At 36.0% G+C, this 27,094-nt stretch overlaps 3 protein-coding genes and 1 long non-coding RNA gene across 7 annotated transcripts; 2 read left to right on the forward strand and 2 right to left on the reverse strand.

Moving 5' to 3' along the window:
- The first annotated feature begins 476 nt into the window (after window positions 1-476).
- On the forward strand, window positions 477-1,762 carry LOC143469570 (uncharacterized). Its single transcript, XR_013119141.1, has 3 exons — window positions 477-602; window positions 714-926; window positions 1,563-1,762. It is a non-coding gene; the product is annotated as an uncharacterized LOC143469570 (long non-coding RNA).
- A 963-nt stretch (window positions 1,763-2,725) lies between these two features.
- On the reverse strand, window positions 2,726-13,777 carry LOC143469568 (uncharacterized). 2 transcript variants are annotated; one of them, XM_076967319.1, is made up of 13 exons: window positions 13,508-13,777; window positions 8,460-8,741; window positions 7,392-7,567; window positions 7,188-7,311; window positions 5,626-5,863; window positions 5,153-5,275; window positions 4,881-5,074; window positions 4,581-4,700; window positions 4,056-4,139; window positions 3,817-3,975; window positions 3,585-3,702; window positions 3,206-3,363; window positions 2,726-3,131 (listed from the first exon to the last, which is right to left on the reverse strand). In XM_076967319.1, exons 1-13 carry the CDS (start codon window positions 13,511-13,513, stop codon window positions 2,790-2,792), a joined length of 2,124 nt encoding a protein of 707 aa, XP_076823434.1. In that variant the 5' UTR covers window positions 13,514-13,777; the 3' UTR covers window positions 2,726-2,789. The 2 variants fall into 2 exon arrangements, with proteins under 2 accessions (XP_076823434.1, XP_076823433.1); XM_076967318.1 differs by lacking the exon at window positions 13,508-13,777 and adding an exon at window positions 8,931-9,088.
- Window positions 13,778-14,831: 1,054 nt separating this feature from the next.
- Window positions 14,832-19,952, reverse strand: LOC143469797 (uncharacterized). The gene is made up of 14 exons (XM_076967619.1): window positions 19,693-19,952; window positions 19,032-19,154; window positions 18,673-18,954; window positions 18,410-18,585; window positions 18,196-18,319; window positions 17,818-18,061; window positions 17,512-17,634; window positions 17,225-17,418; window positions 17,032-17,151; window positions 16,834-16,917; window positions 16,539-16,697; window positions 16,347-16,464; window positions 15,814-15,971; window positions 14,832-15,689 (listed from the first exon to the last, which is right to left on the reverse strand). The coding sequence occupies exons 2-14, from the start codon at window positions 19,092-19,094 to the stop codon at window positions 15,348-15,350; spliced, it is 2,187 nt and encodes a 728-aa protein (XP_076823734.1). The 5' UTR covers window positions 19,095-19,154; window positions 19,693-19,952; the 3' UTR covers window positions 14,832-15,347.
- A 1,079-nt stretch (window positions 19,953-21,031) lies between these two features.
- LOC143469732 (uncharacterized) lies at window positions 21,032-25,743 on the forward strand. Of its 3 annotated transcripts, none has more exons than XM_076967539.1 (14): window positions 21,032-21,110; window positions 21,252-21,326; window positions 21,567-21,848; window positions 21,955-22,130; window positions 22,195-22,318; window positions 22,435-22,675; window positions 22,878-23,000; window positions 23,069-23,262; window positions 23,685-23,804; window positions 24,108-24,191; window positions 24,285-24,443; window positions 24,527-24,644; window positions 24,882-25,039; window positions 25,155-25,743. In XM_076967539.1, exons 2-14 carry the CDS (start codon window positions 21,273-21,275, stop codon window positions 25,494-25,496), a joined length of 2,175 nt encoding a protein of 724 aa, XP_076823654.1. In that variant the 5' UTR covers window positions 21,032-21,110; window positions 21,252-21,272; the 3' UTR covers window positions 25,497-25,743. The 3 variants fall into 3 exon arrangements, with proteins under 3 accessions (XP_076823654.1, XP_076823655.1, XP_076823653.1); XM_076967540.1 differs by having other exon boundaries at window positions 21,038-21,128; window positions 24,108-24,183; window positions 24,352-24,443; XM_076967538.1 differs by having other exon boundaries at window positions 21,045-21,128.
- The last annotated feature ends 1,351 nt before the right edge of the window (window positions 25,744-27,094 follow it).

The raw sequence follows: 27,094 nt of genomic DNA on the forward strand, positions 1-27,094 counted from the left end.
ATTGAATTATGTCTTCCTTCCTATGCGCATTTACAACGATTAACATGTGGTAAGCCTACGCATACGTGGCTTATAAACGAGTGTGGTATCACACAACCACCAGTAAGTATCATATAGGAGTTGCTACAGCAGTACGTATAGCGTGAAGTATAGGCTATACCGCTATACTAATGCGACTACATTTGGCTGCGACATAAGCTATAACTTAGTTCATTGCTTTGCCTTTTGTCGGAATATTATTTCAGAACGTTTTTTTACAGTAGTTACACGATTGATCCCTAGCGAGTAGCGAGGTAGGGTTAGTTTCTGGTTAATCGAAAGGCTAGTTTTGGTTTTGTTGATTATATGAGCATAATGAAAGTATAGATCTAACCGGGAAGTCATAATAACGTTTCTGGAAATGTAATTGCTGCGTAATTTGCAATAAGCGCACTCCCGGATGTGGATTAATTAGAGTATAAATGCACATTTACTTTGCAGGATGCATTTTGATCTTTCTGAAGGAATTCTGATTTCAAAGAATTTTTTTGTGAACACGATGCGCACATTTCTGATATTGTCACTGCTCTGTTTTGCCACTATGTTGGTCTGTACGTCTGCAGGTATATAGATGAAAATCATAAGCACTTCTATTTTCTATTATATTCCTTTTATTCCAATCAATTTTCTTTTGGCAAGGTTGGCCTCCATATACCATTGGATCCTTTTTTTAGGTATTTTTGGGTCGGAAAACTGCATAGAAGCACTCGATCTAGCAGAAGAAAAAGAGAAACGCGGCTTACTCGGCGTACCAGTCCCGAAATGCGCGATAGACGGAAGGTGGAAACCTGTTCAATGCGTTGCAGCCTACTGTTGGTGCGTTGATGGTGAAGGAAATGAAAAACCTGGTACACTGAAATTCCTGAGCCAACCCAACTGTCATTAAGGTTGGTATTCTACTAACGAACATTGAAAATGCTAAAGTCACCAAACACGATATAAATTGTGGGAAAATTCGTAGTTGCAGTTCAAAAATTTTCCTTTGATGTACTAACGTGTCAACCACGTATAGCCTGCAGCAACTTTCCAAACGGTTTGCAAGAAAAGGCAAGCGGTTTGGCTGCCCAACTCCGGCGAAGTCCACTAATAGTAACCTTGGGGTAAATGGGCCAGTGTTGTAAGGACCCAAGTAATTGACCTGTCTTGATAAGCACTTTCAAACGACTTTACTTAGTGTCAGTTGTCTTTAGAAAAATGTGATGGCAAAGGTTGGAGCTTTGGGTAGAAAAACATATCATATACGTTCATAACTAGCTGTACTAATCCGAATGGATTGCATATGTCCAAGCAAATTTTAAGCATTTTATTGATTGGTAATCACCTGGATGTAGCGCATACTGTGGCATTCGCAAACTTAATAAAGATAACTGAATTGACCTGACTTAACTTGAGTTGAGCCACAACATATTAAATGGACGAAACTTTTAATTTTAATCAGAAAAGTGACTTGGTTTTGACCTTGCAGAACAGGCATCACCCATAGGATGTGATTAATTATAGTTTTATCGTGTTTTATTTTGCAGTTCAACGCGCTGGGCTAGTGGGATTTAACTATGACCTCAACCTTTGACCTAAGACGATGGCTCTTCTTTCATTTAATTTTATCTTGACTTGACTAATTTAGTTCTATAGTTTATCTGATTTTGTGTAGTAAACTGATCGGATTGTTTTGAGTTAAAATTGGCCGAAATAAATGCATTAATAAAAAAGAGTTTACTGTTAACGTTGAGTTTCTAATTTTTTCGAATTGAGAGATTCCAACCATTGCAATGAACCATCTCCATTACAGTAAAACTGAAAATACTTAATTGTTTCCGTCGTGAAAAAGGCTTTTTACGCTTGTATTTGATACACAGATTTCACGTATATTACACTGCAGCTGTGATTCAAAGAATTAATGCAAGTGCTTCCGTTTAAAATTGATTGGGCGGAAAACGCATTCAAGTACATTCTGATTAACGAGATCACGTTCGCAGTGAAACGGCATGTAAACAAAATAATTCATCATATTTAAAAAACGTGTCGCTTGTTTGTTTCATATCACTGTGTTTTACGATCTGTGTAGCAGGAAACAAGAGAATGTTGTATTGCAATATAAGGGCAGTTAGCTACAGCTGGTTGTGATGTGCAGAATAAGCAATGATCTTGATTTAATAAGAGCGTTGAAAGAAAGTAAATAAATTGGGAATTTCCTAAGTATCAGAGTTACCTGCATTTGGTTTACGGTGTCGGTATCAGAAGACATTCCATCGGCCAGCAGAAAATAAACACAGCGTGTCTATCATACAATATATTTTAAGACGTGGGGACCTATGCTGTGCTAACACGTTAGTTAGTTTAGTTTTTCAAACCAGAGGTTACGTATAGCTTGTCAAGCTGCACAACACTGTTATCGAAGACTGCCTTTATTGATAAGATATTTCAGTGATTTATATATTTATCCATCTTTATCATTTAGAATGGTTGCAAAGCGCACAGGTACATCGGCTATGATTGCTATTTTCGCCCCTACCCTACCTTCCATCTTGTCAGAACTTAAAGGAGTAGTAAGGCTTTAGACTATGTTGCCAGACGTGGAACTAATTTGCCAGCCTAACTGCTTGTCAATCACCGGAGTGATTTCGTCGGTGCAGCGCTTCATCTACTTTGATAACAAACTAGTGGCGCCGTTATAAATAAGATAAACTTCAACAATATAACAATTGCATTTCCGGAATGGCGGACGACGCTTGATAACTTTGCTCAGACAATTAGCAAATACCACTCCTACTTCTGACTTTCCGAAGATCAACAGACTGTATTCCGATCTGTCTTGCCACGGACGTTCGCTTTAACCGATAATCTTTTCCTGCAAGATTCCAATATTGAGGGTTGTCGATAACAGAACGAAGGTCATTGAACGTGCTTTTCTTCCACTCGTTCCACGACTTATATTTCGGGAAAAAATCGACAACTTGAGAGCTATTTTCGTGGCTGAAATAATATACGTTTCCGTCGACCTGGGGAACGTCGTATATCCATTCATCCAAAGGTCTCCACATTCGGGCATAAACGTTGGAAACGAATATGACGTTTTTCTTGAATGTCAAGTCCTGTATTGTAACAGAAATTCAGAAATAGTGGAAAATAAAGTATTTCAACAAAGACGAGAAGTAAAAATAGCTACCTGTTTCAGAAGTACACCCCGACCCGCAATAACGCTGCATGTGCCTAGCACGCGGCTTTTGTCAATGTGATAAATCATGTTGTTCAAAGCGAAATTGCGTTTTCCGCACAAAAAAACTACTGCTGCACCGTCCAGATTGTAAAGCCAGTTCTTTTCGACTGCAATATCAAAAGTTATAAAAGCCATCCGAGGAAAAAGTGTAAAGATTTTGCAACTCATTTGTAACGAAGGAGTTTGTACGGGGAATTTTAGCCGAGAATCGTCCGTCGGTGTATTTGTACAATGGGGAGCATATAAAGTTATTGGAGTACCGGTAGATTTGCGGTAGTTATGCAAAAATATCTAAAGGAACTTGATCAAGGATTCGCTCCGTAATTACCTGTGAGTGATGAAACGGCTAAGTCTCCATATATACCATGCGCCCCATAATAATAAGCTGATGAATGGTGAATTGTGTTAAAGGCAACACGCGCGTGTAAGTGACAAAAAGTACTTGTCTGTAACAAAAAGAGCAATACAATGTTATACGATCATCTTAATTCAAAAATAAAATTCTAGCATAATATATTATATTTTTAAGTGATTACTGATTAGGTTATGAGATAACTTACAGCTTCTGGACCGCTGCAAGCAACGTTGGGAGATAGATAGATTCCGCCGAAATCATTTAAAATTCCAAGACCATAATTTCTCACGTCGTTCTTCTCAATGTAGAAAACATATTCGCCCTCTCGGACGTAATCTTGTTTAAATGTTTGCTGTGACCCGATCTAAAAACATTGTTAAAATTTAAACTTCAGGGAAGACAAAGCGAATTGAGAATTTGGCGTGAAACAGTCAGTTAACTCACCCTCATTCCAGCATAGGGTGTGTAACTGATCCTATTTTCCTTAACAATTATTTTCTTCATCCCTCTTACGTGAATGCAACTCGGCTAAAACGAAATTAAACATACCGTAAAACCTTGTTTAAAAGTGGCGTTCTATTAGAGGTGACGTTCAATTAGAGGTTGCCGCTCTATTTTTCGACTAGCTGGTCAGAATTTTGAAATAAAGTTTATTAATGAAAAGAAAAAACACCAAACACATTTACCGGTATATACAGGTAATTAGAAAATATACCAATACAGGGTGATTACTGGTAAGTAATCACAAATTCACTGGTTAAAATCAAGAGACCTGCTAATACAATTCCGCCGCTAAAAGTGGTGTTCTATTAGAGGTGGCGTTCAAATAGAGGTTTTACGGTAATTTGTGAAGATTTTTTAAGCAAAAATAAAACTTCGGTTTCACCAGTAAAAGGCAACTGGAAAGTCAGTGTATTGTATGAGTGAGGTCCTACGAAAACTTTGTCTTCTTGAAACCCAAAGTTATACCTGAAACATATTCCACACCCCACAACCCTCAAAGGTGTTTCGTCGAATCAACAAGTTCCTGGTCCCAGAAGATGTGCTAATTGCAATGTAGCCAATGTTATAAAATGAATTTCCAGCAATCTATAAAACAACCTTTAATCGCAAACCATCCTTTGAAGGAGGAATCGATGCATTTTATGAAAAGTGCGAAAAATGTTAAATTTACTAAACTTTTATTCCAACCACTCTTGCGCAAAGTGAAGTTTTAGAGGTTGGTAGAAAACGAGTTGAGAGGTTTAATAGACAAACTATCATTATAACCTTCACGTTGGTGGAGGAGTTGTATACGAATATTGCTGTGTGACCAACATTGGAGAAAGCGCAGTGATATATCGAGGCGAGGTCAGCTTTATTGAACTCCAACAAAGCAGGTCTCGGATTGTACTTGACTTTAGCTCTGTCGTTGGAATGGCGAAATTCAAGGTCAACGAATTCAATTCCTTTTGTATTTTGCACTGTTATAAAACAGTTATACCCAGTTAATCTATAACCGGTCCGTTATCGCTAAAGGAGATTTCTTGTTCGTATCTCACCGATAAAGAGAGTTCTCGTGGACGAAACAAAAACGTCTTCGTGTTTAAGTGCTTCAGATGGAGGAATGATAAACAAAAGTTTTCTTTTTTCATCACAGAAGTATTCGCCCGTCGCGTCCAATTCTGTAAATATTTTACAATATATCATTTCATGAAACATTTCTAACCTTGAAAGTATACCATAGTTGCTTAACGAGGTGGATAATGTAGGTGTTATGGTTCTCAGGAGGACCCAATGAAACAGCTAAAATCATATCGTACATGAAGTAATTTAGCTGTGAATTTATAAACTCGCCAGTTTCATTTAAATCAATCTATAATGCAAGTTATGCAACTTAAAGCAAAATTCGCTTAGACGGAAACACAGGCAACAAGAATGACTGCATTCACTTTATAAAAATCGTTGGACAGTCGTCACACGAGTTAGGGCTGCATACGAAAATAACCTCTAAATAATTGGGCTTAAGTTATACCTTCGAAAATATGTTCGATAATATAACGCCAGCCGGAAGGTTTCGGATGATTTCCGATGGGCGATCTTAAGGAAGAAGTAAAATTAACATGGTTTCCAACAACCGACTTTATATTTCCCCTTTCAGCAGTCCATGCGTGGAATACTAGGATATTGCCAGTTTCGGGGTTCGACCATTTGTGGTCAATGTCTCCTTTCTTAAACTCAAATCCATTTTTGTTTCCCCAATGACATTCCTCCTGCAGAAAAGAATGTGTGAATTGGTAAAGTTCCTGCTAATCATTTTTTGCAACATTCTGTAAAAAATGTAAGGTGAATTTGGTTCATCCAATCTTGACTCTAACGGTAACGGACTTATGCCAAAATCCTTCCCGAAAGTGATGTAGCGTTTTAACTTGAAAAACTCAAGATTACAAATTAACTGCGTTTAAAAATCTATTGAATGCGCGCCGCAAAAAGCATTATATCACAGAGACCACAAAGAACGTTTAATTTTATAGTTTTTCCAGCCCAAACGTATCCTGCAATATATGCCATAATAAAGCTATCTATATAGGTTAATCTAGAATCTAGAATATGGATTATAGTATTTATTCCAAGTTTAGTCCACAGTTTTCATCCAAGATAAAAAAGATGTATTTAAAACGATATAAAACGCCACTAAATCAAGCACGCAAGAACGTTCGTCATATGATAGCAGCACATGTACAGAAACACAGCCACCTCCCGCATGCAATGAGTTCAATATAGACTCACCGTTCAAAAGATGATAATCTTTGGTCAGCAGACATACATCACAAAAACTACGTGTATAAGTGTCTAAATGCAACGCGGTGACTATAATACATATAAACGCGGTAGTAAAGACTCATGATTAGCAACGCTCTTTGCAGATTCTTTACCGCGAAGGCCATTTAATGCACACCTACAATGCTATTAAATAGCTTTGATCTCTTCTGCGGGCATTTAACAAAGCGCTACTGTCTGTCTGGTACACGGATGGCGCTTTTTCGCTTTTTTCTCGGTATTGTGGCTCTTTACTTTTAGCCTTTTTTCTTTTATTGCATTGAGAAGATAATCATTACGTAATTCAAGTTCAAACAAGGTCATCACAAAGCACATATCCACATCTACAAGCAAAATATGGGGAAAGAACTATGATTGCTTGTTTGTGATTGACAAGGAAATTTGCGAAGAAATAGAAATCTATTGCGTTGCTTTGAAAAGACTTTTCTCGCAATAACTAATAAACCTTGTTGTTTTGGACGAAAAAATAAATGTTGTTATGTTCTCATGAACCCGAGCGTCTTTCTCGTTTTTACCGTGAGAAAGACGCTCGGGTTCATGAGAACACTTTAAAATGGTGACGTTCGGGCTCGGGTTCGACACATCTCGGACGAAAACCGTTTTCTTTAATTCGTTAACGTTTACTTTGATATTCAAAAAATTTAACGATTCAACCAACATTCAGTTCAGCAGGACCAATCGGGTACAACCACATACTTGAAATCAACATAACAGCAAACATAGTGTAAGTGTAACGACTTGGTAATCTTTCCAAACCTGTCGAAATCCGCCTGATCCCTTGCGGTTACAGCCAAAACTGTTATGAAACATGTGCTTGATTTTGAGGTAAGGTCCTTGTCCAGTCATGTCCTGACCGGTCCATCTCCTTAAATTTGGCTTTCTGTAAGAAAACATGATTTTAATCCCGACTTGCTTTTCAACACACGCTAAATTTTAGCTGATGATGATTTTTATGCGTACCTTGCTCGGACCAATCGTTTTCGACCTAGAAATATGTGATTAGAGCATTTGCCATTTATGGAAGCAACAAACACATTCTGATTGAAGGGTTCAAAGTTTTTCCCCGAGATTTTGTGAGCTCCACTCAGTAAAGGTCTTTCGTCTCCCGGATAACCAACTAAGGATAAATATTTGTCCTTGGAAAAGAAACAGCAGTCAATATTGCTAAAGTTATTATACGCAAAGATAGCATTAATGGATAAAAGTTAACGCTCGGCACGATTCGAATGAGTTTTTAATACGACAGTACTAAATTTTATTTTAAATGTAAAATATACAAACAATCAAATTAAAATGACAGCTTAAAAGTATATGGTCGAGCGCATGATGCTGGTGAATTCTGGGAATGTTAAATACCACGTATTTGCTCGATCTAAATTTCGCTTTAACGCTAATGCCGTCATCTTATTATGAAAGTGATTTTAAAACGATTATATAGTTGTCTGGAAGATTGTCTGGAAATGATTTACAGTTTTCAGGAATTGCGCCTTAAGGCTCGAAAATTTTTTGATTACCGTAATAATTTGAACGTTAAAATCAACAATAACCCATAATTAAGAAAATATGAAGTGTTATTTAGTGCTATTAGTGTATTTTTCACGGTTTCATCATAATGTTTTTGACTTTGCCAACAGACACAGCCATAATCATGATTAAACCCGCCTGCTGTTGACAATTACACTTTGATATCTGATGACGTTTAGCTATTAGCGGTAAATCTAAATCCGATTTTCTTAAAGGAAAACTTCGTAGTAGCATTTACCGAAAAAGTGTTCATAGCATTTGTTCATTTCACTTTTATCAGAGGAGCATCTGGGCTTATTGTTTACCAAGGAATGCCACCTTGCGGTTTTATAAAAATATTTGAAAGGTTGCAATAATCTCACAACAAACATACAGTTCTGGTCGGTTTATGCAATTTTGTTGTTGTACGGCGTAGAAATCATTAAATTGTATAAATTATAAATTAATTGTAATGTATAAATTGCCGTTATTCGTTATATACATAGAAAATCACAGTTAACTTACTCGTGCATCCAAGACGATAGGTTTCGAGACGAAGTAATTACCAGACCTCACAAATAAAGTCGCTCTTTTCCTGACGGAGGTTCTACTTTTCCTGATCCCATCAATTGCTCCGGAAAGAGTTTTGAAAGGCCCCTCCCCGTCCGCGGGAAAGGAAATCCTTCCATTCCAATTATCATTTCCATGTTCAACGTCGACGTAAAAGCGATCGTGGGCGAAGGTTGCTCTAAAAATGAGATCTTCATCTGGGCGCGGTGGGCACAACTTCTGGGAAAGAGTGGAACCCTGGTGATATAACGGAGGAGTTTACTGCGTGAGATTTTTTTAACCAAGAAATCATATCAATCAAGAAAATTTAAGCATATAAAGTATGAGTATATATATACTGTATTTTCAAATGGGTGGATATTTATATGAATATGCTATAAATAAGCCTAGTGAGTGACGTATAAATACGCCTAGTCATTCACATACTCTCAAAAAACAGATGAACGTAACTAAGAGACACAAAGCGTTTTTCCACATCTTCCAAAGGACAGTTTGCTTATTTCTTTAATATATAACAATAAAATAATTTTTTACATGAAGTTAAGCAATCAACTGTCTGAAAAGCGCTGATATAAAAATTAAAATGCATTTAAGTCTTAAGCTTTAAGTATACAACTTTCTTCACCAGTCTTTAAGCTAGTTACAGTTTAAATGACAATTATTAATATAAACTGCATACGCATATTACTATACAAGTCCTGGAACACATATTTCATTGCTAAAAAATTTTGAAGAATCCAATTTTTCGTCTGACAACATTTGAACTGTAATTACTACAAGGAATCCTATCACTACGCTAATGAAAAGATACAGTTGGCGTGTCTGGTTTCAGAAGCTAATGCTGGTTATAGCTAAGACGGTTGATACTTATTCTATTGGAAAAGATACGTTATAAAGAATTACTGGTGGCGTCCACAGGCCGTAAAATATAACAAAAATTAAACGCTTGACTTCAAAAATTGGTTTAGTCAGCGGGCAACAGCATCATAGTTTTAAGATCATTGCCTTGTTGTTGCTTTTGGCAAAATTAAAACCTTTTATTTCATTTCCTTCCCGAAACCGCTTAAGGCAAAGCTAAGGTAGAAAATGCTTGAAGGAATAAATGAATGAACCTGCTTCAGGCATTTTGATAAGTTGTGAATAAATCCAAAATTTCCCAAGTTTTTGACGTAGCCAAATACAGCAAATTCTTTCAGCTGAGTAAAAGATATCGAAAGTTTATACAGATGACATTAGCGCAAGTAATCAGTATAGAAAAAGCAGATAAATATTTTGATTAACCGTTTATTTGTGAAATTTTGGATGAAGAGCTTATACGTGTGTTTGCTTGGCAATTCTTATAAACATATGCTCTAGAGCACAGCATATAGTTAATTGCATTAAATCTTTACATAAAACAAATAAATCAAGAAAGCAAATTAAATCAAAAATATCTTTAAACAATTTCTTCATTTGATCTTTATCTGCCAGTAGGTCTTAAAGCTACAGTACAAGCATAACGTATGTTGCCATAAGCAGTGCTTATATCACATTAAATATAAATGTCCAGGAACCTTCCCGCTCACGGCCAGTCGTTATGTTACCAAAATATTCTTGATCATCTATCTATACTCATCTACGTCGATCACCACAATGTTTATTTCTTATAAAAGTATTGTAATAAAATGATCATCTGCATGTGCAAGCGCTTACATAAAGCAATTGTGCTCACGATCAAAAAAAGGTCATCTCCATTTGAAAAACTAAGTAAAATGATGACTTTTAGCCTTAAAACTTGATACAGTTCAGTCAGCTGATTGAGAAGCGAGATTAAAGAATAGCGGCCGGCGTTTTATGCCTTGGGGAGACTTAACTTATAATGAGGCAGACCGTGTATTGTACGTGTAGAAAAACTATAAGTGTGACAAAAGGTCACAGGTAAAATAACTCTATAGAATACAAGATTGAAACTGGAACTGGACTAAAATACAAACTGGAGTAGTCCACAATAATGTGAACACTAAAAACCGACCAAAGTTGATTCCTCCCTGTACGTAATTATATCATGAATTGCGTCATGTGTATTTTGTAAAGATTATTACGGAAAACTCTTTAATATGTGTGTAACATGAAACAAAGTCGTAAAACGCTACTGTAATAAACATGAACAAAAATTTTTGTGACACGTTTAATACTTGAAATCGAATACTTGTATTTTAGTTGATTTTTGTAGTGTCATCAAAGCCCCAAAATTAATTAATTAGATCAAAAATGCAGGGAATTGTTTAGATTAAAGCGCATGATAGGATAATAAGCCGGTTATCTAAAGTGCTGCTGAGTATAAATTGCTTTGGTCAAAATTTACAGCAATTTAAAAAAGCGGCAAATTGAATATCACCATCGACAACACCAATAACGCAAAAACGCAAGGAAAATGCAATCGAAAATTATATTCGCAGCAAAATTTTTTTGATACAGTTTGAATCTCAAAAGCTTTTGTAATTCAGTCTATCTTACCGTAAAAAAATCATAAAATGAAGCGGTCATACTTTACGTTGGTGTTATAGCTGTATTAGTATAAACCACTCTCTTACGAAAATGCCAAAAGTTGAAAACTATTCTGACCAAAACAATATGAGCAATCTCTTTTGCTTGCGATCATTTATCTTGTATAGCTGAGATAGCAATCTGGTATGAAGAATTCTACTTTTGATAAAGTGATTCGACAGTACATTAATGAGAGCATAAAATAAACCTGTAGATATGGGAATGAGAAATGACATTTTGTAACATGCCCAACCTTTTGCAAATTTTTTTTGGTCGCAATTGGGTTTTTGTTATACTTAAGCTGCGAGAATCTGGTTGTCATAGTATGATGCATTCTACTTAAACGATGGCGAACGCTTTCACAAATCGATCACCTATAGCATGCCGCAATTTCCTATTAACTGCCACAACTTCCGATCAGCATCATCGAACTCTGTTCAACAGAAATGAACAATAAATGCCGGACGCTTTCTTATTTCATGTAAACTTAACCTTTCCCGCCAGGCATGATCACGATATGGCATGGTCACGATATGGCATGGTATGACGTAAGAAGAAAATATAGATTTGTTTTTATTAGATGCCCATGGTACTTGTTTATAATTGGTTGATTTTAATGACAGGCTACAAAAATCACCGGAATACACGTATCTTGTGGAGATTTAAAGGATATATAGCTGTGGACAGACAGCTGACTATTCTTTCTAATGACCGGATATATCTTATTAATTTTTATATGTTTTGCACGATATGATAATTATGACTCAAGTAATTTAAGTAAGTTAATTTGGAAAACCCCATAATCATTAACTTATCTATAATAAATTAGGCGTTTGTTAAAACTACATCTCTTTGCTCAAATTTTTAAGCATTTTGGAATTGTTTGAGTATTACATGATGTAACGGTTACGATATGAAAAACAACGATGATGTCAAGAGTAAATACACGATAGAGGGCCGTAATGTATGTATATAATGGATATAGAAGACTAAAAAGCTATAAATCTTGCGTCATCAATTGCTACATAGCTTAGGAAACTATGTTTTGAAAAACTTGAGAAAAATTTTTACGAAACCTACTGTACTGGTAACAGTTGTTGATATATTTTGAGTACTAAGAATCCTTCATGCACAACCGCTTCGTCTTATATATCAAAAAGAAAGTAATCAACATGAAAATCAACATGACAATCAACATGACAATCAACCACAGATGGCGAATAGAAGGGAGCGGGTATAGGCCTATAGGTCTTCCCACTGTGTTACTGGGACCTGGCCCATCAACTTTCAAAATCCAAACATGTTTAAAACAGGGCTGAAAGTAGCCTTGTCGGAACTATAAAACAAAGAACAATAATTTCAAATATAGATACAATCGTTTGCTTCATATTTAATCTCGAGAGCTTTCATGAATTTCTTGAATTTCAAATTGCCAAACGAACACTTTGATTTCACTGTGACATCCGCTACAGCTGCAAAAAGGTACCGCAAATCCAAATTTACGCCATTTAATGGAATATAAGCAATCAAAGCTTTATACATTTATTGAGGTGCGAGATGGCCACATCTCTGTGGTTGTTTGTAGTTCGCGACTGGCATGCACGTCTAATCATTACAACACTACATTAATTATTATTATCAAAAATCTATATAAACGAGATTATTATCTTATATTATGGTTTTCTTCTACAGTACTTTCTACCAGAACGCCGTTCCCGCACAAAAATTTACACCGGAACGGCGTTTCGGCTGACTTTCAACACTGCTTAAAAATTGGTAGACCTACAGCAAAGCTCGAGTACCGTTGTGATAGACCCTGAATGCCCGCTCTCTGGGCCCACCCACTTTGAAAAAATCAACTTTCCAAAAGTGTTTAACTCATTAATACAAGGTTTTGCTATCGTTTATCATTAAGTTTATTCTCTCATTTATTACAACTATACAGCACACATCATAAGTCTGTTCAGTACCGAGCTTGCACAAAAAATAACTCCATCAGTTAGTGTTTAATGCTTGTACCAAATGTATACGTGTTTGTCATTCTATAATCTATATATTCATACGTTTAACGATACAATATAAAACGTTATGTGATGCACAATACGCTTGGAGCGTATCAACGTCGACTTAGTGTCATTTTCTAGATTTACTTCAATATAAATAACCGCAAAAGACATGCAAGGCAATGACGAAAACTACCAGAACTTGAAACTCAATGACTCGCCACTTGATCAACAGTGCTTTAGATTAGTCAAAGAAATCTCTTAGCAAAGGGTATAATGAGAAACTTAAGCTTTGTTAAACCTGAACCAAATGTTTCCAAAGCCAACGCTTATAGGAAGTGTATTAGCCGAGATCTATGTCCTTATCTTCCTCTTTATTATAAACAGTATATATGCCTTCACATAAACACCAAATTTCATAAGTGTATATGACGTATAGCTTAAGCAGTAAATTTGAAATTGCGTGTCACTTACGGTCATTCCCTTTCCATTTTGCTTTTGGTAAAGACGTCATCTTTCGGAACTGTGTCATCCAAAAGTCCCAATAAGTCACCGAAGCACACAAACAGGATGACACCTTGCACAACAAGCTTTATGGTGTTTTGTCCAGCGCGTGGCCAATGTACTGCATATACTGCACTTCAGATGATTATGTACTAAAATCATGCGAACAACATTTTTGTACTTGCAAGTCCTGCTTAAGACAAAGTAATATGTTGCGCTTGCGTTACGATCGCTTCAGGCAAAGCTCAAATAATGAAAGTATTATTTTTTGGCATTTTCTCTTACGTCAACTCACCGCAGTTCCCCATGATATTGACAACTATATGTACATAGCGTTGTCGTCATAGTTTAATGAAGAAAATCATCAAGTATACAGAGAGGAGACTTAAGCATGTGTTAATCATAAAAATTTGAGCAGCATATTAACATAATCTAATTATCGTATTGCTCGGCGCGTCATCGTCAACTCACAAAGAAAAAAAAACAAAATTCCACGTAGGAGCAAGTTATATAAATCATTGGCCGGGATCTTCAACACATACTAGAGTCGAAACACATTCTTATGTATAGGGCTATACAGGCTATATGAAGCGGTAAAGTTTTTGCACTTTTTACCCAGTTTTTCACAACATACAGCAGTTTTTATGTTGTTTGTTTTGCAAAATGCTTTGACATCCAACCACTTTAGAATTTCGAGACGTGAAGTGAGTAATATAGTGAAAATGTAAATGTATCATTATATAAATCAAATTATGTCACGAATGTTCTGTTGCCGGCAAAAAGTAACAACACGGCAATCTGGGATAAACTGGAATCGAACACATCAATGAAATTTCCTCATAGCTTGCGTGTGGCGCAAATCTCACTTGACCGATAAAAATTCTGGCGTTTTGAAGGTCTATCCCATAATCCTATGGTAAGTCCAAATTTATTTACTCTAGTCGTGTGTATACTAATCTACTTAATCTCTTCAACCGGTAGCCGTGCCCAATTTCCTTCGAAAACGGTTGTTTCACCTTAATTAAGCGTTTCTTCATTCTCTGATTGAATATCCGTATCAAAGCGCATAAATTCTGAAACTAAGTCATCAAAGCCACTCGTACAGGAGGACTTTGCGAAACGAAACGCTTCATTCGTTGTGAAACTGGTGTCACTGCCGCTTTAAAAAGGACTTCCTTTCAACTTGTGCACAGTAAGTGCAATGTAAGCCGCACAAAAATTGTAGTTGTCAATCCAAGACCTTGTCTGCGTTCAGGAAAAGTCCCGCAATAACCAAACACATGGATTTGTTAAATAAACCTTTAAGGTTTAATTACTTCCGAGAAATTAAGATGTTTCCAAAGCGCAATTATCGCCACCGTCTCTTTCACGATAGCGTTTTCATAATAAAAAAAGTATAGCGAATTGAGGTTTTTAGTTCAAAAATGAACGAATATTATCGTAAGAAGCACTTGACTAAAATAATTAACGTAATAGGCAGGGCGAATAATTAAATAATTATAATTAATCAAAAAAAATAACGAATCGATAATGAAGATTCTAATTTTGAAAACAAAACTACGATATGCCAAAAATACGTAACGGGAAAAAAAGATACAGTACTTTTCATAAATGGTCTAAATGCTTTCGATAACAATGAACGTCTAATAAATTTTTAACCTAGATACAAAATGTGGCCATAATATAAATACAAAAAGCTTTCCATACATGTTGAAGATCAAAAAATAAAAAACTTAAAGAATCAATATACTGCATGGATCGCAATATACATGATGTAAAACGGAATGAAAAATACAAAACTTCTAGCGTATTAACATATTCCGCTTCTGTGTCTGATGTTACGAAGATCTACAGACTTGATTCCAATGCGACTCCCAACGGATTTGCTCCTCAGTCTAAAATCTCTGTCTGCCACGTCCTGGAAGAGAGGATCACTAATAACTGATCGTAAGTCGTTGGATGTGCTATTCCGCCATTCTTGCAGAGATCTGTGTTTCGGGAAGAACTCGTCAACTTGATGCTGATGAAACATCCGAAAGAAATAGATGTTGTTGTTTACTTGAGGAACAGCAAACACCCATTCGTCGGATGATCGCCACATCCTGGCAGCAGAATTAGCGACGTATATGACATTCTTCTTAAAGCTTAAACTCTAAAAAACAGAGATAGCCTATATTTTTCGATTTTGCATTGAAAATGTGTTCATTTGAAAACCTTGAGGTCAATAATCGCAGTATTCAACTACTCATATACTGTATTTTTGATTTAAAACTTGCCTGCCTAAGTAAAACACCACCGCCAACAATGCGGTTGCAGGTTCCAAATATACGATGGTCATTCGTGTGATAAATCATGTTGTTTAAGGCCAGGTTGTTTTGTCCACAGTGAAAGTTAATAGCTGCACCGTCCAAGTCGTACAACCAGTTCTTTTCAACTGTAAAATCAAAAAAATAATGTGGTGCAGAAGTTTATCAGCATTATAACTACAAGGATGTGAAAAATTGAAGATAGTTCCGGTTCTCATGCACAAACCTATGAGCATATGACTTTAACAATCGTGAAAATTGGACCCGAGGTGGAATGTATGACATCAAGAAAAAACAAAACCAAAAAATCATATCTGAGCAAAATTCCATATTCTGCAGAATATGGCGTTACCAATACAATTCGCACGAACAAATCTCATGTTCATGAGAACACTTAAAATTGGTGAAGTTCGTGCCGAGTATTCGTTATGGGGTTCGTGTTTGGCACATCACTGATTTAAACCAACATATATATATATATATACTGTAGATGACAAAATTACCTCTAAGGGAAGACACAGCGGTATCTCCATAGATCCCCATTCCACCATAGTGATAAGCAGAGGCTCGATGAACAGTATTCAGTGAAACACGGGCGTGAAGATGACACTCTGACAAATCCTACCAAATACCACAAATTATACTTAATTAAATGGCACAGAAACATATCAACAGCTTATAGAGCAAAAACTTACAACACGGGGCCCGCTACATCTTGGGTTAGAAGAAAGGTAAATTCCACCAAAGTCACTTAAGATGCCCATGCCGTAGTTACTCACATCGTTTTTCTCGATTATGAAAACAAAGCGATTTGGCCGCAAATAACTGGATCTAAACGTTGGTTGCCATCCAACCTTGTTATAAAAATGTACAAAAAATGCTTCATCTTCATTCTCTGAATTTCTTTAAAATTCTTTGAAATATTTTAAATATGTAGCATCGAACAAGCTAATGCTAATAGAAACACGTGCTTAATGAACAAACATATACCTTTATACCAGCATAAGGAGTAAAGCTGATTTTGTTTTCAACAACTTTCACGTTGGCCGCACCTCGTACGTGAACACAACTAGGCTGAAAAGTATAAGAATTATCAAAAGAGTTTTGCCACGTCCACTGATTGAAAAGCATTATTTTTATTGTTTTATGATATTCTATTCGATAATCTTGTTTACCATGTTGACTTACCTGAAACATATGAGACACTCCGCAACTTGTAAAAGTGTTTTTCCGAATAAGCAGACTTTTGGTTTTGTAACCAGTGTGAACAGCATAATAACCAATGTCATGAAACTTGTTGGCAAAAATCTAAATTTACAAAATAAAATTTTAGCACAATATCGGAACGTTTTAAATGACCTAAGTAAAGTATTTTTCTCACTCTGTGATTGACGCAAGTGCCATCGAGCGTTATTGCTGTGTGTCCAATATTAGAGAACACACATCGTTCTACCACCACACGATTTGCGTCCTCAAATTGCAACAAGCTTGGTTTAGCGTGGTATCGCTCAAGATTTCTGTCATGGGAATGCCGGAATGCCAAATCCACAAATTGAATGTCCACCGTGTTCTTTACTGCACAATTAAAATTACATTTGCCAAATGTCTATATACATATCGATACATCAAAGCAATTTAGCTTTTACTCTTTACGTAAACGGAATATACCCAAAAACAAGATGTCCTCCGAAGCAATAAAAACACTTTTTGAGTTTAGGGGTCCTTCGGGTGGAATTAAGTACAAACGTTTATTTGTTTCATCACAAAAATATTCACCAGTTGCATCCAATTCTACAGGATATATATGAATTAAGTTATTTTACATATTTAATCATCCAATATTAATCCATTATATACTCTCAATACTGAAGATATATCGAATGAAATTTATCCTAGAGCCGCAGAACCTTTACAAAGCCTCTACTTATTTATGGAATAATTAACCTCGGGATGAAAATAAAACATATAAGCTACCTTCAAAGATATTCTCCACAATATAACGCCATCCTGATGGGTTTGGATGCATTCCTATAGGATGTTTTAATGGACGTACAAAATGAACTTGGTTCTTTCTGGCAGTGATGTTCAATATATGTCCTCTTTCTGCTGTCCAGGCATGAAAGACAAGAATGTCGCCGGTCTCAGGGTGTCGCCACCTTAAATCAATATCTCCTTCTTTGAACACAAATCCATGTTGATTATCGGGATGACAATAGTCCTGTGACACAAGTGTGCTTTAAGCGTAACATATTGGTCCTGGCTATAAGAACTAACACATATTTTAATAACAATCGTTTATCAAACTAACAAATTTAGATTCACATCGTAAAAACTGTAAAACAGCGTCTCAACCTGCTTAAAACCGCCAATTCCTTCAATATTGCATTTGGAAGTAGGACGCAACAAATCACTTATTCTCAAATATGGTCCCTCACCGGTCATATCATTTCCTGTCCAACGTTTCAAGTTGGGTTTCCTGGCAAATGAAGCCAATACCATGAATTGCAAGTTCTTGGAATGTCACTATAGTTGTAAAAGTGTCATTATAGTCACTATAGTTTCATACCTTGCTCTGACAAGTCTTTTGTCTCCCAAGAATACGTGTTTAGAGCATTTTCCTTCAATAGGAGCAGCAAATATCTTTTGACCAAATGGAGTAAACCTAGATCCAGGGATTCTATATGCTCCAGAAATCAGCGGCCTTCTATCTCCAGGATAACCGACTATCGACAAACCCTTGTCCTGAAAAGTTGTCAGTTTGTCAGTTGGTCATCGGTGTTTTTCCAACAAGTTCACAAATTACTGCAAAAGGTTGTAAGTTTCACTCACCCTTTCATCCAAAGTTATCGTCTCGGTCACAAAATAGATTCCTTGCTTCACAAACAAGGTGACTCGTTTCTTGAGCGACTTTCTGTGAGTCCTGATTCCAGTTATCGCTCCCGACAAAGTTCTGAAAGGTCCCGAGTTGCGACGGGGATAAGGTATCTTTCCATTCCATTCATCCCTTCCACGTTTAACATCCACAAAGAATAGATCGTGAGAGCGACTCCTTCTAATTACTTGAGCGGGTAAAGGTCGAGATGGACAAGAAACATTTGCAAAGGTCTTTACCTATATATAACGTGCATCGACGTGATTTGTCAATTTACTTAAATCAAATCGTTATTACATGTGATTTGCTTACGTACCGTCAAATGGCAAATGATAACACTCATGAAACCCATAATTTGTCGAAAGGTCGTTTTGTGCATAGTGAAAATTTTGTGAAAACAAACACGACAGTATAAAGCGTTGAAAACTTGCTTGGTTCTCTAGCAAAACAAAAGCGGCGATAAGTGTAAACAAAAAGTCATTTTTGGTATATCCTTGCCCTATGTTTGCTGTCTTTCCTTTCCCGTTCACGTTTTTATTCCCCGGTATATCTTTACACCCGTTGAGCTTTCATAGAAGGCTACAGCCTATTGTTTACAAAAACGAATAACTATTAGGCTAAAATAATATTTGGGTTTAATAAAACTAAGATATTTTGACTATGACAAAAAAGTCTTTCAAGTTAAATCAGCAATTTCCATTCATCAGGAAACATTATTGGAACCTAATTAGAGCAACTGTGCTGGTAATCAATAAGGGATATATTAGTTGCCATCGTTTGTATGTATCCTCTTATAGTGTCCTGCAATCTTCCTAACACAATAATCAGGATACTTACAACAACATAGATAGTTTTATGTTGCTCCTAACAAACTAAAGTTGCAATGTATGCCTCACAATACGCTTCACATTTTTTACGATTATAGCTGCTTATTTCTACCTTATATTCAAAATATAATGAAAAATAACTCTGCTTACTTTGTATCACCATATGTTGAGGTTGCAATAATAATCTTCTGCACCCCCTGCCTTTACAAATATTTGCTCTGCTTATTCTAGCTGAATAGCTTTTATTGGAACCGCTGTGCTGTGACGTAATTCTGGATAGGGTTCATCATAATCCAGAAATGTGAAGGAAGCATCTACACGCGATGACGGAAACGACAATCTGACCATATAGAGTCAAGAATACGGTTCGTTATTTGGACAGAAATGTCTTCAACGTCAAAATATTTTCACACCAAGTAGAACATCTTAAATTAGATTCGTTGCAATCAACAACCCAATGATATACGTCAGCTAATTTCTGAAAAAGAAGGAAATACGCTGCAAGATTTGTCATGACGATCGATGTTATCTAATACTCACTTGTCACACATCAACCGCCGTCGCTTGCAATATTTTGATTAAATCAGGTACAGCAACGGGCATATGTTGAAACGGATTCTGTGTCGCGTTTGCATTTTAGAAAAGAAAATATAAGTTTCAAACCATGAAATGTTGACAACCGGAAATCGTGTAATATTTGACTATAATTATAAACATTTTGATATAACAGTATTGCAATCATAATTAGTGTTTCCAGAATTACTTAGGGTGTATATGAAACAAAACAATAAACTGTAAAGTTTCTGTGACGTCATTGTGCCACACAACAATAGCAGTTAAGAAAAAAACAGAGTTAAGAAGCAACCGAAGTGAAAATGACGAAATCCATGTTATAACGACTGTTGTTTGTGATGACGTCACCACAAAGTCAAAAACTGGGAAAAATAAAGGTATGCATGTATCTGAAAATTTTGGAAGGAAAAATTTCCACAAGTTTCTTAAACTTGGTACGAATTAGTTATATATGGAACCGGGTAATAAATAGATTCGCCAAGTCATTAATAAAATTTTGCTGTTATACATATATAGCGCATATCGTCACGTTTGCTGTATACGATGTTCGAGTGTTTGCAAAAATCATGCCCTGTCAGGCTATTGCAAAAGCAACAATATACCAACGATGTAATGAGCATTTCTTAAATATCATTTGAATTTTAACATTTTAACGACACCTCAAAAATCATGAAATAAAATTATAAACTATATTCTTGTAGATACGTTTCTTGAGATGCTACGAAATATCGATCATGGTATAGTTATGATATAAGCTTTCAGAATATATCGTAACTGGATATTTATTATGTCCCGTGTTTTAAAGCTTTCTAGCTTTGTATGCAATAGCTTATCACCAGGCGCATTAGTCAGCGGTTTTTTATTGTATTATACTAATCGCTGTTTCCGCAATTAAGCTACGGCGTAGCAGTAGGTTAAAGCATTAAGATGTCATCGGCGTGTAATGCAAGATATCACAGTGCAAATTGCTTACAAGAAAGAAATATTGCCTATAAGTATGCGATTAGAGCCAGGCGAGCAAATTTTTAGCTGATTGTTTTGTTGACTAATGTTTAGGCTAATTTATTATGACTATTTATGACGTTTGATGAATTTTATATGCACGGTGTGTTGTAAGTATAGCCACACTTTTTCAGATTTATAACATTTAGAAGAAGATGAAAGAAATGAAGGTTTTGAAAGTCATTATGACGGTCATCTTCTTTATGACGGTAAGCGTCCATGCATGTGACAACAAAGATTTCAATAAATCTTTAGCAAGACACAAAGTTTAACAAGGCGTTTATGTATTATTTATAGCATAGACCTACGTACATTTGATTTACACTCCAGAAAAATTAATCTTTTTTTAGTCTTAATTAATTTTACAAACGGTTAAAGATTCCTTCCAAAATAAAAGTTGTGCGTAACTTTTATTAAACCTGTCTAACAAACGTCCAATCATTTGACAGGTTCGTGTGTCATCGCACGAAGCTTGTCCATCGCGATCACCATCTAGCCTAACCACGAAAAAATTTCGCAAAAGTAATCGGTTTTACCTGGACGCAGAAAACGGTAACGATGGATGGAGTGGGAAGAAGTCTACTCCGGAAGAAGGTGCTGGACCTTTTAAAACCTTCCTTGGAGCCATCAATGGCATCAGGGAGCATAGAACTTCTCTTAGAAAAAACGTAGTTTTGTTCGTGCGACAAGGAATCTATTTTCTAAGTCCAACAATCATCTTAGATGAAAGGGTAAGATGGATGGTTACATGAAAACGTGTTTCATGGTACTCGAGCGTAATACAGACGGAATAAAGCAAAGATTGAAGCATATTTTCAACAGCAATTGATGTTTCAGGATGAAAGATTATCTATAGTCGGTTATCCTGGAGACAAAAGGCCTGTAATATCTGGGGCTGCAAAAATACCTGGCAGTGAATTTTTTATGTTTGACCAAGACAAATATGTGGCCCGTTTTAGTGGTAAATGCTCCAAACATGTCTTCTTGGGAGACAAAAGATTGATAAGAGCGCGGTAAGTGAAAACGTAAGTTGTCAAAGACGACAAATATTGTGTGATGTCAAGCTACATTTTTCAGAAAGCCAAATTTAAACAAATGGACGGGAAAAGATATGACAGGAGAGGGTCCTTACCTTACCATCAAAGACCTCCTGCGTCCTAGTGAGGCATGTGACCGACAAGGGTCTGGCGGTTTCAGACAGGTTGTGTGAATAAATTATTTCTAAATTCCTGAGTGCTATAGATTCCATGACGTCACTCTACAAACTATCTCTGAGACTGACTACGAAACGCAGATGAAAGTTATTGTATCCAACAGACCACTTGTCATTTGGATAATAGAAATGGATTTGTATTTGAAAAAGGAGACGTTAACCTTAACTGGACAAAACCTTCTGCGGGTGATATTTTGATTTTTGAAGCTTGGACCGCCGAAAGAGGCCATATTAAGAATATAAGCTCAGCAAATAAATTACAATTCACTGAACCACTAAGATTTCCTATTGGAGAGCATCCTATGTCGTCCGGATGGCGCTACATTGTTGAGAATATTTTTGAAGGTAATACCTGAATCAAACAGCATAAAATATTTGAATTATACATGTTTGGTAATTAGCCACTTGCACTCTGCTTAATGCCATATGTATATCATATATCACATAGTAGGAATACTGCTTGGCTGCTAAATACTGCCTACAATACTGGAATAACATACAGTATACTGAAGTTACAGGAAGAAACCAATAACATAATTTAATGCAGAGTTAGACTCAACTGGTGAATTCTTCTGTGATGAAGAGGCACAACTCTTGTACTTGATTCCTCCTGAAGATGCTCTCTTAGATGAAGACGTCTTTGTTGCTTCTGAGGACACTTTCTTCATTGGTATATAAAATAACTTCAATTGTGTTTAAAATGTAATGTACAGTTGAAAAATTGTTGTATTAACACAGTTGAGAATACGAAGATAATACGATTTCTGGATCTTGAATTTCGCCATTCGCACGATCGAAACTTTGCTGGTTACAATCAAAAACCCGGAGTCATTCAATTTGAATTCACCAACAACGTTTTGGTGGAGCGTTGTCTCTTTTCCAATATAGGCTACACTGGAATAGTTGTTGACAATTCTTGTACAAATGTTATTGTGAGTATTCAACATTTATAAACAAAATCATCAGTTTAAGATCATCATCACAAATAAAGAATAGACAATTTAACATAACTGCAAATCCGGATGAAGAAAATTGATCTTTTTAATGAAAAACCTATATAACTTTTTCACTTATTACAACGTACTAATTGGAATTTTGCTGATGATATGTGTACATGACGTTTAACTTTTTTCCAGAATATAACGCAGCAAACCTAATATTACACTGATAAAGAGTTTTTGGGTCGAATTCATCATCGAGATATTTTTCTTCAAATATCAAATAATTTGAGACAGTTATCATAAGTTTTCAAAGTAAATGTCAACAAATGAAATTCTAGTTATCAATGAAGGGCACGAAAAAGAACTCAAAGATATACATTTGCTTTACTTTATCAATCTACCATGTTTATCAGATTCGTAAAAACAAGTTTTCTGATGTTGGCTATTTCGCAATAACCAGCGGTTCGGAAACGAAGAATTTGCGTATACATAAAAACACTTTTGAAGGCTGTGGAGTTTCAAACATGTTTCAGGTATCTTATGTTACACAATACATTTGATAAAGTGCTATAAGTTGGTTTGGTGGGACATGCAATGCAATAGTTTGAGCAGTTTTTCTGGTATATAAAAGTTGAAAGTGAAACTTGAAAGAAATCATACAAACTTTTCTCATTTTGCATGCTTTTTGCATTCAAAAATTGCTTTAAATCTACCAAAAAAAGATTTATTTCTAAAGATTATTCTATGTATACACACTGTAATTGAAACTTTTGTTTTGCAAACGTAGGTGCTATGCGGTTTCTGATTATTTATTATTGACCTTGTTTTTATTATAGCCCAGTTGTATCTTCGTCCAAGGATCAGCTAACATCAAAGTTTTTGATAATAAAGTCAGTAAAACGTCCTACGCCGGTATGAGGGTAAAAACGAATTTTTCATACTTTTTCGTGAAAAGAATTTGCTGTCAATTTCTTATGCCGCTTTTATTATCACGATAAACACTGTTGCCTCAGATCGGATGGCAACCAACTTTTTCCGAAGATTTTGTACCGTCAGGTCAATACGTATTTCAAATACTAGGAAACGATGTCAGCGATTTTGGTATGGGCATTTTGAACGACTTTGGTGGGATCTATCTCTCCTCCAATCCAGGCTGTAGCGGCCCCAATGCTGTAAGAGATACGCAAGTGTACATATGCTCGAGCCAACGTCGAATGTAATGTGGTCGAATTGATGATGTAACTTTCAATGATAGATATTGTCCAATTGCCATCTACATGCAAGAGTTGCGTTTAACATCATTCATCATGCATCAGCATACTTGTATGGTGGACTAGGTGTTTACGGAGATACGGCAGTCTCATCCCTAAGAGGTGTTTCGCATAGGTCAAAAATATTTCTATAGTGTTGCATTAACTACTTGCAGGACCTGTCCAACAGTTTTTAAAACTTTGCTTACATATACAGTACCTTGTACTGTATAGTTAATCGTTTAGAGTTTAGACGTATGTAAAACAAAGTGTCTATTTTTAGAATGAACTGTATATAGATAGGGTATATTTAACCTGCAAACAATACCGAGACAAAACCAGAGTAACTTATACTTTTAGTTGAAAAGAATTGGCTCTATGACTTGGATGGCGCAGCTATTAACTTTCATTGCGGTCAAAATAATTTCGCACTGAACAACATGATTTATCATATTAGCGACGGCCGTGTATTTGGTACTTGTAATCCAATTGTCGGTGGTGGTGTTTTGCTCCAACAGGTAGTATGCTCTCTTTGTATATGGTCGCACCCTGCTGTTGAAATGTCTTTCTTCACCATGGCAGTTCATACAGTATATACAGTAGCACTTTCAAAACGCAACTTGTTTTACTTAGGACCTAACTTTCAAGAAAAACGTAGTATACGTCACTGACATCAATGCCCGGATGTGGCGTCCTGCTGACGAGTGGACGTTTGAGGTCCCGGATGTTGACAAAAATATCTACTATTTTAATCCGTTCAGTCAGGACCAGTTAGACCAGTTCTTTCCGAAAGGCGTATCTTTCCAGCAGTGGAAAGATGACACTTTCAACGACCTTAACTCTGTCATTGACGACCCTCTATTCAAGAATATCAAGCAAAGAGATTTTAGTTTAAGAGGAACCTCTTTCGCCTCGCAGATCGGAATACAATCGATTAATCTTCGCAAAGTCAGGAGAAGCAGCGGAATATGTTAACAATTACAAGTAACGAGACACACTTTTACGCTAAACGAGTAGCGAAATGTGTGCCTTATAAATACATAATAATATAACATTGTTATTTATATGTAACTGGTGCCTTTTTGTTTCTACTAGGGCTACTGCGTTGTTGTGCTTACTAATACTTTCGCTTATTCCATCACATCAGACTTTTATTTATTACTTTGTAATTATCTTATCGCTACAGTTAACGATACAATAAATTTTCTCTCGACACCTCATATATGAGTTCTTCTTCCGTCCTCATTCGTTGTTTTTACTTTTGTGGCAAACTTAGACAGCAAACTTTTAACTTAACTAGCACAAGTTTCAAGGCCGGTATAAAAATTACGACGTCTCCTATCACCTACTAATCCGCTTCAAACTCCAGAAGAGTTGCAAAGGGTCTGGAAAACCGATCCGCGCACAAATTTCTTAGACTGTACCAGCGTGTTTACGTTATGGCAACCAAAGATCGGTATAGAGTCGTACACGAAATGAGACGTTTAGTCATACAGTCATAAAGCAGTGTAAAAGATATGCAACCAGAGAAATTTTATTGAAAATGGAATGAATAAAGCAACTCATAAAACAACATCAGCAATAACGACAACCAAGGTTGATAAGTAAATGAATAACACAAAATAAAATAAAAAACTAGAAAATATATATTAATATTGAAAAATGATAAAAGCGTAATAGTAATTATATGTTTGTCATAGAATATTAATGTCTATACAAGTATAAAACGTATATAGCAATGCGCACTATGAAAATAATTATATGCAGAAGAATTAAATTAAACTTTAAACTTTCGATTTTTATACCAACATTATGCAAGAAATTCTTACTTGAGGCAAGGTTTAGAAAGGTACCATGAACCATCGGTGGGCTGTTTATGATAAACTAGGATATATGTAAGATTATGTAACTCTTTCTTACGAACAAACATAATACACACATAATCTGTTATAATCAGACATAAGTGATCAAATGGCCATACATAATCTGGTATAATTTCCGACTGGGTTAACAAAGAAAAAAGAAAAACTTCAAATATTGTCTTTCATAAAATGTTTATAAAAAACATTCTGCTATCATGTTCTATATTTACGAAGATCAAAAGATTTGATTCCAATGTTTCTGGCAACGGAGGAACTCTTTAATCTAAAATCTCTGTTTTTAGTGTCCATGAATTTAGGGTCACCAACAATTGACTTCAAGTCATTTAAGTTTCTTTGCCATGCTCCAAACGATTTTGTTTTGGGAAAGAACTGTTTTTTCTGTCTCAGATCATCAGAACTGAAATAGTAGACATTGTTGTCCACAGCAGGGGCATCAAATCTCCAAGCGTCAAATGGACGCCACAACCTCCCATTTCTATGCGTGACGTATATTACGTTCTTCTTAAAAGTCAAATCCTAAAAAGGAAAACACCAAAATTTCCAATTAACTTTTAAAAAGCCTCTTTAACAAATAATAAACATGTTGAACCTGTTTTCTTTAATCAACGCGTAAAACTCATTGCACTGACCTGCTTAAGCAGAACACCTTTACCCACAATGGCATTACATGTCCCGAATACGCGACCGTTT

The sequence above is a fragment of the Clavelina lepadiformis genome, chromosome 8 (genome assembly GCF_947623445.1).
Source record: "Clavelina lepadiformis chromosome 8, kaClaLepa1.1, whole genome shotgun sequence".
Lineage (NCBI taxonomy): Eukaryota > Metazoa > Chordata > Ascidiacea > Aplousobranchia > Clavelinidae > Clavelina > Clavelina lepadiformis.

Coding starts and splice junctions, on each gene's coding strand:
- LOC143469732 (XM_076967539.1), top strand. CDS start 21,273: ATGAAAGAAATGAAGGTTTTGAAAGTCATTATGACGGTCATCTTCTTT. Junction 21,327..21,566: donor CGGTCATCTTCTTTATGACG/GTAAGCGTCCAT, acceptor ATCATTTGACAG/GTTCGTGTGTCATCGCACGA. Junction 24,444..24,526: donor GCTGTAGCGGCCCCAATGCT/GTAAGAGATACG, acceptor TTTCAATGATAG/ATATTGTCCAATTGCCATCT.
- LOC143469797 (XM_076967619.1), bottom strand. CDS start 19,094: ATGCACAAAACGACCTTTCGACAAATTATGGGTTTCATGAGTGTTATC. Junction 18,062..18,195: donor GAATTGGCGGTTTTAAGCAG/GTTGAGACGCTG, acceptor CTTGTGTCACAG/GACTATTGTCATCCCGATAA. Junction 16,918..17,031: donor GAGTGTCTCATATGTTTCAG/GTAAGTCAACAT, acceptor TATACTTTTCAG/CCTAGTTGTGTTCACGTACG.
- LOC143469568 (XM_076967318.1), bottom strand. CDS start 8,981: ATGTGGAAAAACGCTTTGTGTCTCTTAGTTACGTTCATCTGTTTTTTG. Junction 4,140..4,580: donor GGGTGTGGAATATGTTTCAG/GTATAACTTTGG, acceptor ATTTCGTTTTAG/CCGAGTTGCATTCACGTAAG. Junction 3,976..4,055: donor CACCCTATGCTGGAATGAGG/GTGAGTTAACTG, acceptor CAATGTTTTTAG/ATCGGGTCACAGCAAACATT.